We start from the raw sequence: 16,303 nt of genomic DNA, 5'->3' as shown, positions 1-16,303 counted from the left end.
AACTTAGTTTTCAAAATAAGAAATTCGGTTACTTAAATTAAGTACTGGGTAAAACTGAAATTGGCTCGGGTAAAATCGGTCGACCCAATTTCTCTAATTTTTTTTGATAATTTTTAATTTTTTTTAAACCTATGATTTTAGAAGGTTTGGCCCATGACAAAACATCTATTTTTTAGGATCTTGCACTTTGATTATTTTAAGACTCGCATATATTTCATGTTATTTTAGGCTCCTACAATTTTAGTTATTTTCATGCGTGCAAATATTTTATGTTGAAATTCATTGTATGTGTATATATTTAATGTTAAAACATCATTAAATGTTATAATTCAAAATATGATTTTATTATTCCTTGATGGTACAATTTCCTAGGTTCATTGGTAGAACTCCTAGTCAAATACAAGTTTCTAGTATTTTAATGTAATTATTGTAACCTTATTCTAAATAAAAGATGCGTGATCTTATCTGAGACACACAAGAAACACAAAAAACATATGTTTACATGGTATAGTTAGTGGTTCATCCTAGGGCTGCTCTCGTTTTTTCAGCTCTCTAATAACCTTTTTTTTTCTCTCTTCAAAATTATGTGTTGTTTCAGTTGTGCTTTACTATTCTAGATGGGCGTGTACTATTCCAATGCGACCCACCACCTCAGACCGTTGCGCAATCTTCTGACGAGAACAGTGACATTTTCTGCGCCGCTAAACTTTAACACACACACCACATCCTTATCTGTGCGTGAGATCTATGCGCCTCCACTAACCCAAACAAAGTGATAAGTTGGCTGCAAAATCCCTTAAGTGTATTTTTGTCGGCTACTCTCGCTTGCTTGCAGAAAGGTTATCAGTGTTATTCTCCAGATCTTCGACGATACTTTGTCTCTATTGATGTTAGTTTCCTTGAGACTCGCCCCATTTTTCTCTCTACTGTAGAAAAGTTCAATGATTATGATTAGTCACAATCTTTTTCTCCATAGGTTCTTAATCTCCCAATTGCACCCACCCTATCTCTATTCTCACCCATGTTTCTAGCACCACCCTATGCACCTATCAACGGAGGCTCCGTCTAGCACCCGCTCCTCAAGATAACAAGTCATCTCAAAATCCTAATCCTATTTATTCTTGTCATTTGAATTATAATCAATTATCTACATCTTATTATGATTATGTGGATTCCTTGGATTATGTGTCTATTCTGAAAACTAAAAGGTGAAACTGTGTCTAATCCTAATTGGTGACATGCAATGATAGATGATATGATTGTTTTGCACTCCAATGTGACATGAGATCTGGTACCTTTACCTAATGGCAAAACCACAGTGGGGTATCGTTGGGTCTATATAGTCAAAGTTGAGCTCGATGGAAAGATTGATAGCTTAAAAGCTCGTCTTGTGGCAAAAGGATACACACAATCTTTGACCTTGACTATGGGGATACATTTTCTCCCATTTCCAAAATCGTATCCATCTAAATTTTTCCTGCCATAGCTGTTATTCATCACTGACCTCTCCATCAATTGGACATAAAAAATGCCTTCGTGCATGTTGAGTTACAAGATGAAGTGTATATGGCACAACCACAAGGCTTCACTGTTAATGGTACCTCTCATTTGGTATGTCGATTACGTTGATCTCTATATGGCCTGAAACAATCTCCTCGTGCCTGGTTTGTGAGGTTTCGCACCGTGCTCTAGGAGTATGGTATGACTAAATGTGAAGTTAATTACTTTGTTTTCTTCTTGCATTCTTCATCAACCACTTGCATTTACCTGCTTGTCTATGTTAATGACATCATCATCACAGGTAACGACCAGGTTGGCATTCATCAGCTCAAACAACATTTGTCTCAAAACTTTCAAACTAAAGATTTGGGGCCGCTAAAATATATTTTGAGAATAGAGGTTGCTCAATCTAAGACAAGCATTGCAATTACTCAATGGAAATATGCCTTTGATATACTTGAAGAAACATGCATGCTTGATTGTCACGCACATGATACTCCTATGGATCCCAACATCAAGCTCCTATCGAGTTAGGGGGAGCCATTGCAAGATCTTGGTAGATATTACTGGAATGTTGTGATTCATATTCTTAGGTATATCAAGAGTGCACCAGACAAATGTAACACCGAAGTTGTTGGCTACTCTAATGCTGATTGGGCACGATCACCATTAGATAGAAGATCCACTTCTGAGTATTGTGTCCTCATTGGAGGTAATTTGATAATGTGGCAGAGCAAGAATCAAAACATAGTCACAAGATAAGGGATATCAACGTAAAACAGCTACTCAAGCAACTCAAGTTAAAAGATATCAACATAATAAAACTAATTTGTGATAACCAAACTGCAATTCATATCGCTTCCAATTCGATCTTCCATGAGAGAATAAAGCACATAGAAATCGACTGTCATTTTGTAAAAAAGTTCTTTTCGGATAAATCACAACAAATTTTATTGATTCAAATGATCAATTAGCTTACATGTACACTAAGTCACTTATGGGTCCTCGAGTTGAATCTATGTGTAACAAACTTAGTGCATATGATATATATATTTCTATTTAAGGAGGAGTGTTAGAACTCAAAGTATGATTTTATAATTCCTTGATTGTACAACCTAATATTTGAATGTAATTATTGTAACCTCATTATAAATAAAAGATGTATGATCTTATTTGAGACACACAAGAAATACAAAAACCATATCTTTACCATAAAAATATGTTATATTATGTTTTTGAAAAAAAATATGATAAGATAACTTTGTTCGCCAAAAATGTGAATTTAAAAAGAAAAATAACTTAAGTAAACCAGGACTCAACCCAACCCAATCCTAAACGAAAATAAACGATTTGACCCGAACCAACCCATGTACAACCCTCTACTGCAACATATTGGGTGGGGTGAGAAATGCTATTTCCACAATATTACATCTACATTTATATGCAGTTGAGGAAGTGAACCTCATCTCAGATGATTACATTTCATTGTTAAATATACAATCACTGTATAAAATTTAAATAAGTAGCATGATTCTCCTCTATAAATAATCGCAGCCATTCAACAATTCCAAAGTGGATTATCGGTCTGAAGAATCGGAAGGAACTTTGCTAAGAAGCCAAACCAAGAGAACACCAACAAGAGCACCAGAAAGATGTGCAATATGATTGACATTTTGCAATGAGTAGCCTCCACGAATGGTTCCTGGTAATGATGTTGAAGCTTGAGCTGCTTCCATAACCTATTACACTCGCAAAGACCAGATCAATTATAAAGGACACTGATGCTCCTAGTTGTTCAAGCATAACCCAAATAACTAGTCCAAAAGATTGGACTTTTTAAACAAGTAAATAATTAAATGATCAGTATAAAAAATGAAAGACATCATAATATATTGCAAGTCATTTCTGCAGCATGAGTCACACATCATGATACTGGACAAAACATACAAAAACAAACAACATAATGTTGTATTTAAAACATTTTAAGTGAAGGGTTCGCCTTAGAGGTTAATTAAAGTGCAGGGTCGTGACCATTAATTGAAAAATCAATAGTTAAGGTTCTCTAACGGGTTCATAGTACGTATTTTATTGTTATCTCACCCATTGAGTCTCAATACAATGACTATGACCTGGAAATGATTATAACCGCATTTTAGCCGACAAAGTACACCCGTGAAATTTACAGGATTAGAATTCCATTATATCTATAAAAGATGCAAATCTGAAAGGTTATTTTCATCATAGTAACTTTTGCAAAGTTCTGCAATCATTGCTTTATAGGGCAAAAAAAAAAAAAAATTTGTTGCTCGTGCTTACCCTCTCAATAACAAACTGACCCAATATAAGCACTTCAAGGATCTTCCTCCAATCCCAGGACATCTAAATCAAGCTCAACCAAAAGTGTAAGAACTTGGATGAACAATTGGAAATCAAAGAATAAAAAATATCAGAATACAATTCCAGGTACCTTCACAAGGACGCTGATAGTAAATAACCCAAAAACAGCACCAGAAGCTCCAACTGAGACTGTGCTTCTTGGTAAAACCAGCCAGGAAACAAGGTTTGCTCCAACACCAGTAAGAATGTAAGAAAGCCACAAAGCAAAGCTTCCTCCCTCTTCTTCAACAAGCTTTCCTGTTGCGAAAGCAACGATATAACAAATGTTCATGCTTCAATCTGATGACAAGTCACATCGTAGATAGAAGAGAGACCCTGTCACAGCCTTACCAAAAATGTATAAGAAGAAAAGGTTGCTAGAAAGATGTTTCCTGAACAAGTGAAAGCATTCATCAGATTGTAAAACGAGATAATGAGAAAACCGTTCACAAACCCAAAAATATAAAATGAATAAAAAAAAAAGTTTCCAATCCTGTTCCAGTGCAATGCAATTTTTTAATAAAAATATTGAAATGAAAGAAGAGTGAACTCACCAATTAGCATGACAAAATGTTGCTGTGAGAAACTGGAACCAATCAGGCCTGTTATGAAACAAATATAAAGCCTTGATGCCATCAACCTACAGAAGAAGTGATGTAAAACCATTCATCATAAGGAAATACTTAAATGGGAACAAAATCATAGTGTAAGTTCACTCTAGAGTCTGTTTGATTTTGAAAGAATTTATGTGGATAGAATTTATTTTGAAAGAAAAAGTTAAAAATAATTGATTTTTATGGGGAATTATAGTTCAAAAGTGAAAAGAAGTATTTTTAAATAGCATCTATAGCAGCACTGTAGCGTAGCAGAATTTGAACAAATTGTTATTGTTCCGCAATACGCTCTTTACTATAAAATATTGTCAAATAGCGGCTATAGTGGCGCTATACCAATAAAGCATAGGATAATTTGATCCAACTGCTCGCAATTGACAACACTGGTGAAAAGTGAGTTTGAAAGTATTACGTTTATTTGGATGGTCTATATATGTTTCACGAGTCTTACATTAATGGTTACAAATATAAAAGTTAATCGTAAATGTAGTCTTTTAAATTGTAAGATTCGAACAATTTAGTAATTAAAATTAACGAAATTCTAAATCTATAAAATTGAAAATCCTCAACTTAGTCAATCACATTAGTCTTTTGGGTCAATCAATTAAATGTCTGTCTGAAATTGTTGTAAATGGACTAATGTGATCGAAAATTTTTAATTTCATGAATCATTTGCAATTTTGTTAACTAGTCCAACCCCAAAAAGTTAAAGACTAAATTAATAATTCACTCAAATTTTCCCAATGGCTATGAAGACTATACATGTGTTTTTTTTTTTTTTTTTTATCATCACCAGCTGATCCTTTTAGGAATAAACATTTAGCCCTAAACCAGTTAAGTTACCCATAAATAAGCATACACGTAAGATTTTTTTATATTTTGATAAGCAAGCATACACATAAGTTAATTGAGAAATGCAAAAGCAAAGTATATAAGTACCTGAAAAAACTGGTCAGCCACGAATATTCCAATGTTGAGGAGTATGATCCAGAATATCCCGTTGACTCGTTTCTCCTGTTCCCTCTCATGCTTCTCCGGTTTCCCCATTTCCAACTGTGATATCATATCTAACCAAACCAACCCGAAACATAATGAGATAAGATAAACGAGAGAAGATTTTTTTTACTCTTACACAACACGCAAGGTGTTCGATAAAATGCCAGAAACAAAACACAACAGTTACGTTAGTTGGTAGTGGTTGTTGTAAGTGAATTAGTTAAAAGACGGTTGTGATTAGTTAGTTAGTTAGTTTAGAAATTTGTTTAATGGTGGAGATGTAGTTTAGTACCTGATTTGTTGGTATTGCATGAAGTGAGAGAAGGAGAAGGAAGCATAAAGAGGGAATGGTGAGAAAGACGTGGATTGGGAGGGTGTTTGATTTTGAAGGTGGGAGGTGGAGAGAAGAAGGAGTGGTGGTGAGTAGGTTTGCAAATTGAAGAGTTGAATTTGAACGCTGCTGCAACTGCAACAACTTGTGCCATTTCTTCTTCCCTTCGAAATCAATCAATGTAATAATGGAAGAGGAGGAAGTTTGATTGATTGCGTTGCGCTTTCCACCGCCAAACCAATGTTATTGGAATTTGGATTGGATTTGGTATCAGTTACACGTAATTTCATCCGGTAGGTGATCTCGGTCGTTGATTTTAGATCGTACAGTTTAAATCACAGTTAGATTTATTATGTGAAATATTCTTAGACTTTTGATCAAAATCGAACAGTTCAGCGTTCAAACTGCGTGACACAATAACAACATGGAGTTGATTATAACAATGTTTGGGTTGATTTAATGAGTTGAATTCAGTAACTCGAGTTTTCTTTTGGTTTGATTTGGTTCGTTACACTATAATGTGATTGCACTTGATTAATCTAAGGTTGAATTGTGATTGCTCTTATGACACTTCAATTGATATAATCTAATGTTGACTAGAAATAAAGTTTGATTATATAATTAAAAAATTTAAAAGTAATTCTTTAATATGCGATCTTATAAAATTTAAATGTAATTCTTTGAAAATTGTTTTTAAAACGTCATTTTAGTTTTGAGATATTTACACCGTTATCTTTTTTATCAATTTTTCGTTTAATTTTGTTAATGTTTTTCAAATTCATCAATATTTATGAGTTTTAAATTCAGAAATTGTTTAAGAAAAAATGAGACGTTTGACAATTTTGATAAAAGAAAATATCTAAAATCTCAATTATAGTTAAAAAATGACAAATTCATCTCATTCTCTATGTTCTTAGATATATGCTTCAAATTTATAAATTGAATTCGAAAATCCATTTCATCTTTTTATAGATTTGAAAGAAATTAATACAAACAAAAACGTTTTGAAATGATAATAGATAGATAATAACAACAACATATTTTATACAAACTCATGAGAGATTCTTTCAATTTATGGGTATTTGGATTTTAATTTTTCAGTTTAATGCATATACCATACCTAGAAACCCAAAATAAATTAAACAAGTAGAAGTTATTCATGAACCAAAATTGTAGCTTTGAGATACAAATTTCAACCAAAAACCTCATTTTATTTTGAGCAACATGAATATCAATAAGTTTGAAAAACATTAATGGACTTAGACCTCATATAGATGATAAGGACCCAAATATTTATCGTTTATAACAACTAACTTTTCACACACAAAAATTCAAATAACGATAATATATTTAAAATAAAATTTAATATAATATAATTTTGATCTAGACACGTCTTCCACCTTATCCATGACATATCTCGTATTCTTCTTTTATTGCATTGGCTATCTATATAGATGATGTTTTGTTAGTTGTTCCATTGAATTTTCATCTATCAAGGTAGCTTTAGACACTGCATTTGGGATTAAAGATTTAAGCATCCTTATATATTGTATATTGTGTTGATGTAATAAAAAAAGTATTGTCTTGACCTCTTGAGTGTGATTTGAGACTGACTTTTGGAGATGTAATCTTTTGGACTTTTGAGTACAGATACAAATTATGATAATATACTGGTATATATATAGTTAAGGGCAAATTTAGATATTAGAATTATAAAAATCATACTTTCTTTTTAGTTCTCGCTATTTTAAGTTTCAAATTTTAATCTAATATTTTAGACATAATTATTTTGTGTTGTAATTCGGTCAACTCAATATGTTATACATCAGTTTTATTTGGTTTGAATTTTATTCAAAAAACATGTAAATCCAAACAAAACTCAACCAAATACTTTTGATTGGTTTGAACTTTAGATTTAATCAAAACCGAACAATATCAACCCGCAAACACCTTTAAATACAAGATAAATCTATTTTAAATTATTGCTTTTTTTTTTTGCTCTTCATTATTCAATTGGAGATCGAAGAAATAAGTAACAAATACTTATTCTCCTATCGAAGTTGAATATAGAGCCTTAGCATCAACCATGTGTGAGGTCCATTGGTTTGTCTATCTTCGAGAAAAGCTTTGTGTCCACTATGTATGAACTCCTACCTTAATTTGTGATAATCATAGTGATTTACACGTTACTCTCGGACAAATTTCTACATATCAATATTATTATAACTACTAATTGAGTTGTCCTCATAAGACTTTTTGAGATTTTTTAAGTAGATTTTTTAATTAAGAAAATTTATAATTAAATTCCTAAACATCTCAATAATTAGTAGTTAAACCATTGAACTAAAAAAAATTAAATCAAGTTCTTCATTTTAAAATAATTTATAATTTGTAATTAAATTCATAAATCCAATAACTTGATTACAAATAATTTTAAAGTTAATGACTATCATAATAGTTTATGGAAATAGAAATTTAAGTTGAATAAAAACATGAATGATTTAGAGAATACTGAAGTCGTGAGTTTGATGAAAAAACTCGACAAGATTTATCCTATTGATAAACATGACTCTTTGCTAAGAAACTATCTCATTTAATTTACTTAACAACTACTTAGTGTATTTGGTTTAAAATAAATGGTATTGTTTTCAATGAGAAGGTGGTTAATATGTTAAGAATAGTTAAGAGTTAAAAATTTATGGAAGAAATGAAGTTGAAATTTTATTTATTCATATTAGTGGTATAACAGATTGTCTTTTTTATAAATCGTATGACTTTGAAACTATTCTAATGAGTTATGAGTATCCTTTGTATTCACAATAATTTAATTTTACTTCTAATTCTTTTTTTTTTTTGGAGAAGTTTAGAGACTTAATTGGAACCTTTTCAATTTCACAACCTAATTTTAAATATTAAAAAATTTAAAGATGTTATTACAATTTTTTTTAATTTGAAAATCTAGGGCTTATAAATTTGCAAATAGAACATTGATTTCCTAAATAATAGTAATAGTTTAATTATGTTAGACTGTGAGTGTAAATTAGTTTTACCTATTTTATATTGACATGAAAGTTATTCATTTTGCTATGTTTTATCATAAAAGTAGAGTAAGATGGTGGAATATAAAAAAGTACATAATTCAATTGAATGTCAATATAAAATTATTTTATATTGACAACACAATTATTTTCTTTAACAATATATAATATATATATATATATATATATATATATATATATATATAAAAGAAACTTTTCAATGCAAATAAATCACATTTTAAATTAACAATACCATCTCACAATATAGAAGAACATAAATTCAAGTTAAAATATAATTTTGGTAAAACATAGAGTAAACAAAATATCTTTATTTGGTTTGTGTGATGCACAGCAAAATAATGGGCAGGGAGTATATTATGTATTTTTCAGGAAGAATATTTAAAAAAATATATAAAATGATAAAATAATATTAACTATTATATAATAAGATTGAAAAATTTGCTAGACAAAATAGAAGTCAGTATGTATTTAATTCAGTCAAATAAACTATTTACTCAATTCAGTCAATGATTTATGCTTGCAATACATAGAAAAAATCAATTACTTTTTTTTCAAGGGACAAAAAAGGAATAAAAAACTCATTTACTTAATGGACTATTTTACCCATTTCAGTCAATGCTTCCAATATATAGAAATTACAATATATAAGGAAAAAGTTTATTCCAAATATTGAAATGATAAAAAAAAAATAGGCTTCTCTTCAAAGAAATAAAAAAATAATAAAAAACTTGTTAAAAATCAATTTCATTAATTTCTTTCGGAGATAATATATACAATTACTTTTTTACTACTTTAAAAAATTAAATAAAATCAATTATTCTTTAAAAAATATAAAATAATATATTTTTAACTACCAATCTAGTTTTTTTTTTTAAAAGGATTATTATGAGTATGAGGTGTGGGTTTTAATATTTCACACTTACAAAAAAAAGTTAAAAAAAGCTTACGTGGCAATAGGCAAGTTTGTGATTGGTGGAAACGCCCAATTCCACGTGGGTTAGTTACCCGAATCTGCATTCATGCATTTCATGGTAACCGCGGGCTAACAATTACAAATAAAATAAAAGTTATAAAAAATTAAAATTCTGAATTTGGTAGAAATCTTTAAACCCTAACCCTTTAAATTCTTCAAAAATCATCCTAATTTCTTTCTTGCCTTCTCCGATCTGCAATCAACCTCAGCATTTTTCTATTGCTAACAGGAGGTTTCGTAAAATCAAATAAAAAATAATTTTTTTTTGGGTATATATTGATACATTTGGGTTTATGGAATTGACGTTGTTTCTGATTGCAGGTTGAGGCAAGATTTTTGCTTTGAGTTTTGAAAGATGAAAAACACCGAGAGAATTGCGAATTTGGCTTTAGCAGGTTGCTTTTCTTTTTGTTTAGTGTTTCTTGTGTAAATTTTATGTTGTTGATTATTTTTCTTCTTTATCTTGTTATTCTATTTTATTTTTTATTTTCTTCAAGTATTAGGAGTAAAATTATGTGGGTGTTAATTTGTGGTGCCAATGTATGCTTAATGTTGCAGAAGTGTAATTGCCCTTGAGGCATTTTAGTACAATGCAGTTGTTGTCTATATTCTCCAGTCCTATGTAGCACCTACATTTTAGATTTAAGGCATGTCCGGTGTCTGACATGTGTTTGTGTCCAATTGGCACGGCACATATATATGTAGTTACATTCAATCATTTCATTTTTCTTAAATTATTATCTGTGTCTACGTATCACTGTTAGTTGTTCTGTATCGGTTCATAGTGTGATGAAGGGGGCTTGAGTCTTAATGTGCTAAGTTGTGGGCTTGAAGAGTGGAAAAGTGATTGTGGTATAGCTGTATAGGGTTTAGTGAGATTTTGGATAAGCAATTTAATTAAGATCTTAATCCTTAAGTGCTTAACATATAGTCGTTTTTTTACAATTAATTGAGGAAATGAGGGTTAATTTCGCTTGTATATACAAGTTATCTTGGGGAGCTTTGACAATAATAAATTGTTTAGTATAAGCAATTTTAAAATATCTTATAAACATTTATACAAGTGCTTATGTCATAGGATAAGTCTAAATAAATTCTTTTAATTACCCCCTTAATAGGGTCTGATCTGACGTTTAGATGGTTGTGCTGTTGTATACATTTTGGTTTTCGATGAGTGAAGTAAAAAACAAGTGATGTTTATAGGTTTCAAGTTCTTTGTTTTCTAATTTTATTGTATCATTGAGAGGTAGAGTGGGGCCCTTTACATGATCTTTGTTATTAACCATTTTTTTTATCTCTGCTTGCAGGTTTAACCTTAGCACCTCTTGTTGTGAAAATAGATCCAAATGTAAATGTTATCTTGACTGCTTGCGTCACTGTGTTTGTGGGATGTTACCGTTCTGTCAAACCAACTCCGCCTGCTGTAAGTAGTAGCTTTTATGCCCGATTTCTTCCGTGTTGTAGATCTTTTCAAGTCTCAAGAATCATGATCCGACTTATATGAGTTGCTTGCCTTTTAATAATGTAGGAGACAATGTCCAATGAACATGCTATGCGTTTTCCCTTTGTTGGGAGCGCAATGTTGTTATCACTTTTCTTGCTCTTCAAGTTTCTATCTAAGGACTTGGTCAACACTGTCTTGACTCTCTACTTCTTTGTACTGGGGATTGTTGCCTTGTCGTATGTTCTTTTTTTAGCTCATTGTTTTCCTTTTGTTAAGTAGACACTAGACAGCACTTATTCAAGAAATTTTGTTTGCTATTTTATGATACCTTTGTTCTTTCTCTTTGTACAGGGCAACATTACTACCATCTATCAAACGATTTTTGCCAAAGCATTGGAATGAGGACCTCATAGTCTGGCACTTTCCATATTTCCGCTGTATGTTATGTGCTTGCTACTTTGTTTGTCTGTACTCTTGCTACGAATGAATAATGCTGGATCCCTAAACTTGTAGGACTTACATGGTCTTGTTGTTATAATTTGCAGCAGAGTCATTTTGTGACAATCTTGTTATTAGGCTAGTTGGTTCTAGTGACTAATATAGGATTTGTATTACCCTTTTGGGCTTGCATGAAGTTTCTTTTTGTAAGGGCACGGTCATTAGTTGAGAGAAAAGATAATTCTGCAATAACACCACATGTTGCTTTATTTATATTTGCGGGACATGTTGGAAGATATGGTCTTATGACCATACATGTTTCCATTGTTTCTTTTCTTGACGAAACATGTAAAGCTTAATCATCTTTGTTGTTAATGAGCTTATATATATATATATATATATATATAGGGGGAGTCAAATTACACCTAAAGAGTTACACTCATTCAATAACATTGTGTCGGATAAATATTTTTCAAAATCTGCCATTGGATTGAAAGTTAATATCATATAGATCATATCTACAAATTATAAATTAATGTCAAAATTTATAGATATGATCTATATGATATTATTTTTCAATCCAACGGCTGATTTAAAAAAATATTTATCCGACACTATATTATTGAATGAGTGTAACTCTTAGTATAACTCTTCGGGTGTAATTTGATCCCTCTTTATATATATATATATATATATATATATATATATATATATATATATATATATCATGACATGATCATCTCGCTGTCTCAGAGCATTTGTGGTTTGCCTTTCTTGGCTGTTCGTATTTGATCTAGTTGACAATAGTCAATAACTTGCTTCTATCATGCAGAATGATATTTTTCATTACACCTTTCTTACACAGCTTTGGAGATTGAGTTTACAAAGTCACAGATCGTCGCTGCAATCCCTGGAACCTTTTTTTGTGGATGGTATGCTTTACAGAAGCATTGGCTGGCAAATAACATCTTGGGTCTTGCTTTCTGTATACAGGTGTGGTGCTTAAGCTGTTACATATGCATATCTTTTTAGTTCTGGTTGGTATTTTTTGGATACCATCTGCTGATTGTTGTGCATAATCTGAGCTGTAAGCTGTGCTAAATAATAGTTGCCATATTTCTAAGAGAATAGACATGAGAAAGCTACAGAAATGGTCTTTAATGACTGTTCATGCAAAATAAAATTTGCATCCAAGTTGTAAGCAGTCAATTGACCACAGTGATTCAATGTTTTAATGTTTACAGGGAATTGAAATGCTCTCTCTTGGGTCTTTCAAGACTGGTGCTATTCTGTTGGTAAGTATTTTTTCTCTTCAATTATGGTTTATGGTGCTAAAGCCTAAAAGCCCTTTTGCTTTAATTTTAATTACATATTACATATTTATCAGCATCTTGTTTTCTGGATCACCCATCCTTTGGCTGCAAATGAACCACAAGTTGTTCTGAATGGTCTCGTTCATTTAATTGTATTTCATACACATTCATTTTTGGATAAAAGTGCTGGGTTCGGTGACTTGCCTTTGTTCCTCTGTCTCACTTTCTTAGTTAACAATTTTATTTGTCCCTTCTGATCCGTATTTTATCTTGCTAATATAGTTAGGTTGTGGTTGCAATTAGATTAAGTATATATGTCTATTGCATTGTTCATTATTGATTTGTCAATATGATTTTTGAATCTTTTATTTTTGCTTTTTGCAGGTTGGGCTCTTTTTTTACGACATTTTCTGGGTTTTCTTCACGCCAGTGATGGTTAGCGTTGCAAAATCATTTGATGCTCCAATAAAGGTTAAGATCTTAGCTTATTCGAATGCCCTTTGTTTTTTCATTTTCATATGAAACTTTGAAAATATATGTTAATACTATTTCTTTGTATTGTTAATTATTTCAATCATTTTCCAGCTTTTGTTCCCCACATCAGATTCTGCAAGGCCATTTTCGATGCTTGGACTTGGTGACATTGTCATCCCTGGTAGGTTGAATGTTTTATGTTGATGTATTTTCAATTTTCGTGTTAATGTGGCCATATTTTTGTGAGCTGCAATGTTAAAATTTTGTACCTAGTTTATATCTTATATATTGGGTTCTGCTAGGCAACAGTAAGAAATTGGGATGGAATGAAATGGGTGTGTTCTCCATTAATGAGTTAGAAAGGAGGTAAAGGGTTACAACTTACAGCTGTCAAGTTTCAACATAACACACATTTTTGGGTTAACACAATTTATGAGTCCAAAAAGTTACTTGTATGATTTTAAAATATAAATCTATTTAGCCTCATTTTACCTCAATCTATTGAGCTCATTATTCCCTGCATTTCCTTCTCCCTCCATAAATTTTGAAACTCCAAGCTTTATCTCTCACAAGATAGTCAGTTACTTAAAACTCTCAGACAAGGGTCTTTATTTTCCTCTCATCTTTCTCTTCCATCCCTAAACTTACCCTCAACCATTTATGATATGCCCATTTTTTCAGTTTAGTTTTATAAACGTTCCATAATAACTTATAGGAAACAACTTAAAACGAGTTTATGAGGAGTTTCTTGTTCTCTCTGATTGTAGAAAGGCTTAAATATAAACACTTAATGATAAGTGCTATTTAATAAGTGTTTAATTAAGTGATATATGATCCATTTCCATGTAAGGTATTGGAAGATAATAACTTACATTTAATAATTTGGTTGGCACTCACTTGTATTTATTTTGATGGTAAGTGTTTTCCCTTCAGGTATCTTTGTAGCATTGGCCTTGCGTTTTGATGTTTCTAGAGGAAAACAGCCCCAATATTTCAAGAGTGCATTTTTAGGATACACTTTTGGCTTGGCCCTCACAATAGTTGTGATGAACTGGTTTCAGGCAGCTCAGGTGACTGGATCTGCAGTTTCATTTTTTTTTCCTTTTGTTGATATGCTTTTCATGGAAGGGGGTTGTAACAGTATTGTTAAATTGTTAAATTCACTACTAACAAGTCAGACTGGCAGAGTATGTGACTATGTCATGGATTTTTTATGATCAATCTTCTCTATTAACATTTTTTCTTTTTTTTCTATCGTTGTTTTCAGCCCGCTCTTTTATATATTGTACCCGCTGTTATTGGATTTTTGGCTGCTCATTGCATATGGAATGGTGATGTCAAACAGGTTTGTTTCATTTCCTAATTTTTCCTTTTCTATTTTCTTTTTTCATATCTCGTTTGTTTGCACCTTTTAACCTGAAATATAACACGTCAGTTTTGTGTTGTAACCATCTAAAATTCACAAAGTTTAGATATGAGCTATCGTTTAAGTGTCACGGTTTTTCACTTGCAATTAAACCATCTGACAATTTTTTAAAACAAGATGCACAAAATGTTGGGAGATGAGAATGTTAAGATACCTAACAAGATATGATTAAGAATACAATCATTAGATGGAAAGTTCAGGCAGTTCCCATAGTAAATAAAAATAGCAGTCTCAGATTGAGGTTTGGGCATGCATAGGGAAGATGTATTGAACGACTGGTAAGAAGGATTAATCGGATGGAGAATAGTCTAATAGTTAGAAGTAATAACTAATATAGGGCTAAATGTTCAACATTCACTTTTAATTCGTTACAGTTATTATGACAAAGTTTTATCTATGTTGCTTGATTCTACTTAGTGGGAAAAGCTTTTCTAGTAGTTAGTGCACAATTGTTCATTGACAATGAGATAAAACTGTATCGTAGTGTATTATTTGACACTACTAAAAGAAGTTATAGAAGCTGGCTCTCGTTAAATGACTGTCACTTTCTATTATTTTTATGAAATTATTCATAAATTAGTGGAAACGTGGCTGTGTCATATATAGCTAAAATTCTGTTTGTTACAGATTACTAAAAATGCGATTTCGACAATCCATAATTTTGAGATTATTTGATAGAGATTCCTAAAAAAAGCAGAAGATGTTGTGTTTGTGTATCGTAATGAAAATTCCTTTTTTAAAAACAATCACTTATAAAAATGATTTTTATGAGAAGCTATTCAAAACAGCTTCTCATTTGAAGTAGTTCATACTTTTTAGCTTATTTTCAGAATATGATTTTGTTTTCAAAAGCTGTAACAAAAAGATGAAAACTCCTAAAAGTGATTATTTTAAATTCAGTTATAACAAAAAGAACAAACAGGCTATAAGATTGCTTGATGTGGTTAGCTATAGTGTAACATCATTTTTCTTTGTTTCCATTCAGTTATTGGAGTTCGACGAGGCGAAGACAGCCAAATCATCTGAAGAAGAGAGTGACAAATCTAGCAAAAAGGTTGAATGAAGTAATCTCAATACCAATACTTTTGAGACATATAACAGTGTTATACCCCTTTACCTGTAATACTAAATTATTCAGCACCAAACAATGTAATAGATAGATTTTGTTATTGAGAAAAATATTAGTCTTATTTTCAGCTCTTGACTAAGGTTTGTTTTAGGGTGAATGTTTGTTTCTTTACAAAATATGTTGAAAGCAACAAAATTCTATAAAAAATTTAAACACCCCAGGCTTATAGAGGAAGCCATCTCTGCTGCTTTCAAGTATCATACACACTAATCAACATTACAGAACGCGAA

At 31.4% G+C, this 16,303-nt stretch overlaps 2 protein-coding genes across 2 annotated transcripts; one reads left to right on the top strand and one right to left on the bottom strand.

The window, feature by feature from the left end:
- Positions 1-2,897: 2,897 nt before the first annotated feature.
- Positions 2,898-6,084, bottom strand: LOC101499684 (rhomboid-like protein 11, chloroplastic). The gene is made up of 7 exons (XM_012715214.3): positions 5,779-6,084; positions 5,430-5,557; positions 4,431-4,516; positions 4,228-4,268; positions 3,968-4,134; positions 3,817-3,879; positions 2,898-3,239 (listed from the first exon to the last, which is right to left on the bottom strand). Exons 1-7 carry the CDS (start codon positions 5,969-5,971, stop codon positions 3,078-3,080), a joined length of 840 nt encoding a protein of 279 aa, XP_012570668.1. The 5' UTR covers positions 5,972-6,084; the 3' UTR covers positions 2,898-3,077.
- A 3,838-nt stretch (positions 6,085-9,922) lies between these two features.
- Positions 9,923-16,140, top strand: LOC101499376 (signal peptide peptidase-like). Its single transcript, XM_004498477.4, has 12 exons — positions 9,923-10,081; positions 10,171-10,244; positions 11,157-11,272; positions 11,378-11,529; positions 11,645-11,730; positions 12,597-12,724; positions 12,976-13,026; positions 13,429-13,515; positions 13,630-13,699; positions 14,452-14,588; positions 14,786-14,863; positions 15,930-16,140. Exons 2-12 carry the CDS (start codon positions 10,205-10,207, stop codon positions 16,005-16,007), a joined length of 1,023 nt encoding a protein of 340 aa, XP_004498534.1. The 5' UTR covers positions 9,923-10,081; positions 10,171-10,204; the 3' UTR covers positions 16,008-16,140.
- The last annotated feature ends 163 nt before the right edge of the window (positions 16,141-16,303 follow it).

Source organism: Cicer arietinum, chromosome 4 (assembly GCF_000331145.2).
Source record: "Cicer arietinum cultivar CDC Frontier isolate Library 1 chromosome 4, Cicar.CDCFrontier_v2.0, whole genome shotgun sequence".
Taxonomy (NCBI): Eukaryota; Viridiplantae; Streptophyta; class Magnoliopsida; order Fabales; family Fabaceae; genus Cicer; species Cicer arietinum.
Note: the sequence above shows the minus strand (reverse complement) of the source record. Positions and strands in the feature narration are given on the sequence as shown.

Coding starts and splice junctions, on each gene's coding strand:
- LOC101499684 (XM_012715214.3), bottom strand. CDS start 5,971: ATGGCACAAGTTGTTGCAGTTGCAGCAGCGTTCAAATTCAACTCTTCA. Junction 5,558..5,778: donor ATGCAATACCAACAAATCAG/GTACTAAACTAC, acceptor TGGTTTGGTTAG/ATATGATATCACAGTTGGAA. Junction 4,517..5,429: donor TGGCTGACCAGTTTTTTCAG/GTACTTATATAC, acceptor CTTCTTCTGTAG/GTTGATGGCATCAAGGCTTT.
- LOC101499376 (XM_004498477.4), top strand. CDS start 10,205: ATGAAAAACACCGAGAGAATTGCGAATTTGGCTTTAGCAG. Junction 14,589..14,785: donor ACTGGTTTCAGGCAGCTCAG/GTGACTGGATCT, acceptor CGTTGTTTTCAG/CCCGCTCTTTTATATATTGT. Junction 14,864..15,929: donor GGAATGGTGATGTCAAACAG/GTTTGTTTCATT, acceptor GTTTCCATTCAG/TTATTGGAGTTCGACGAGGC.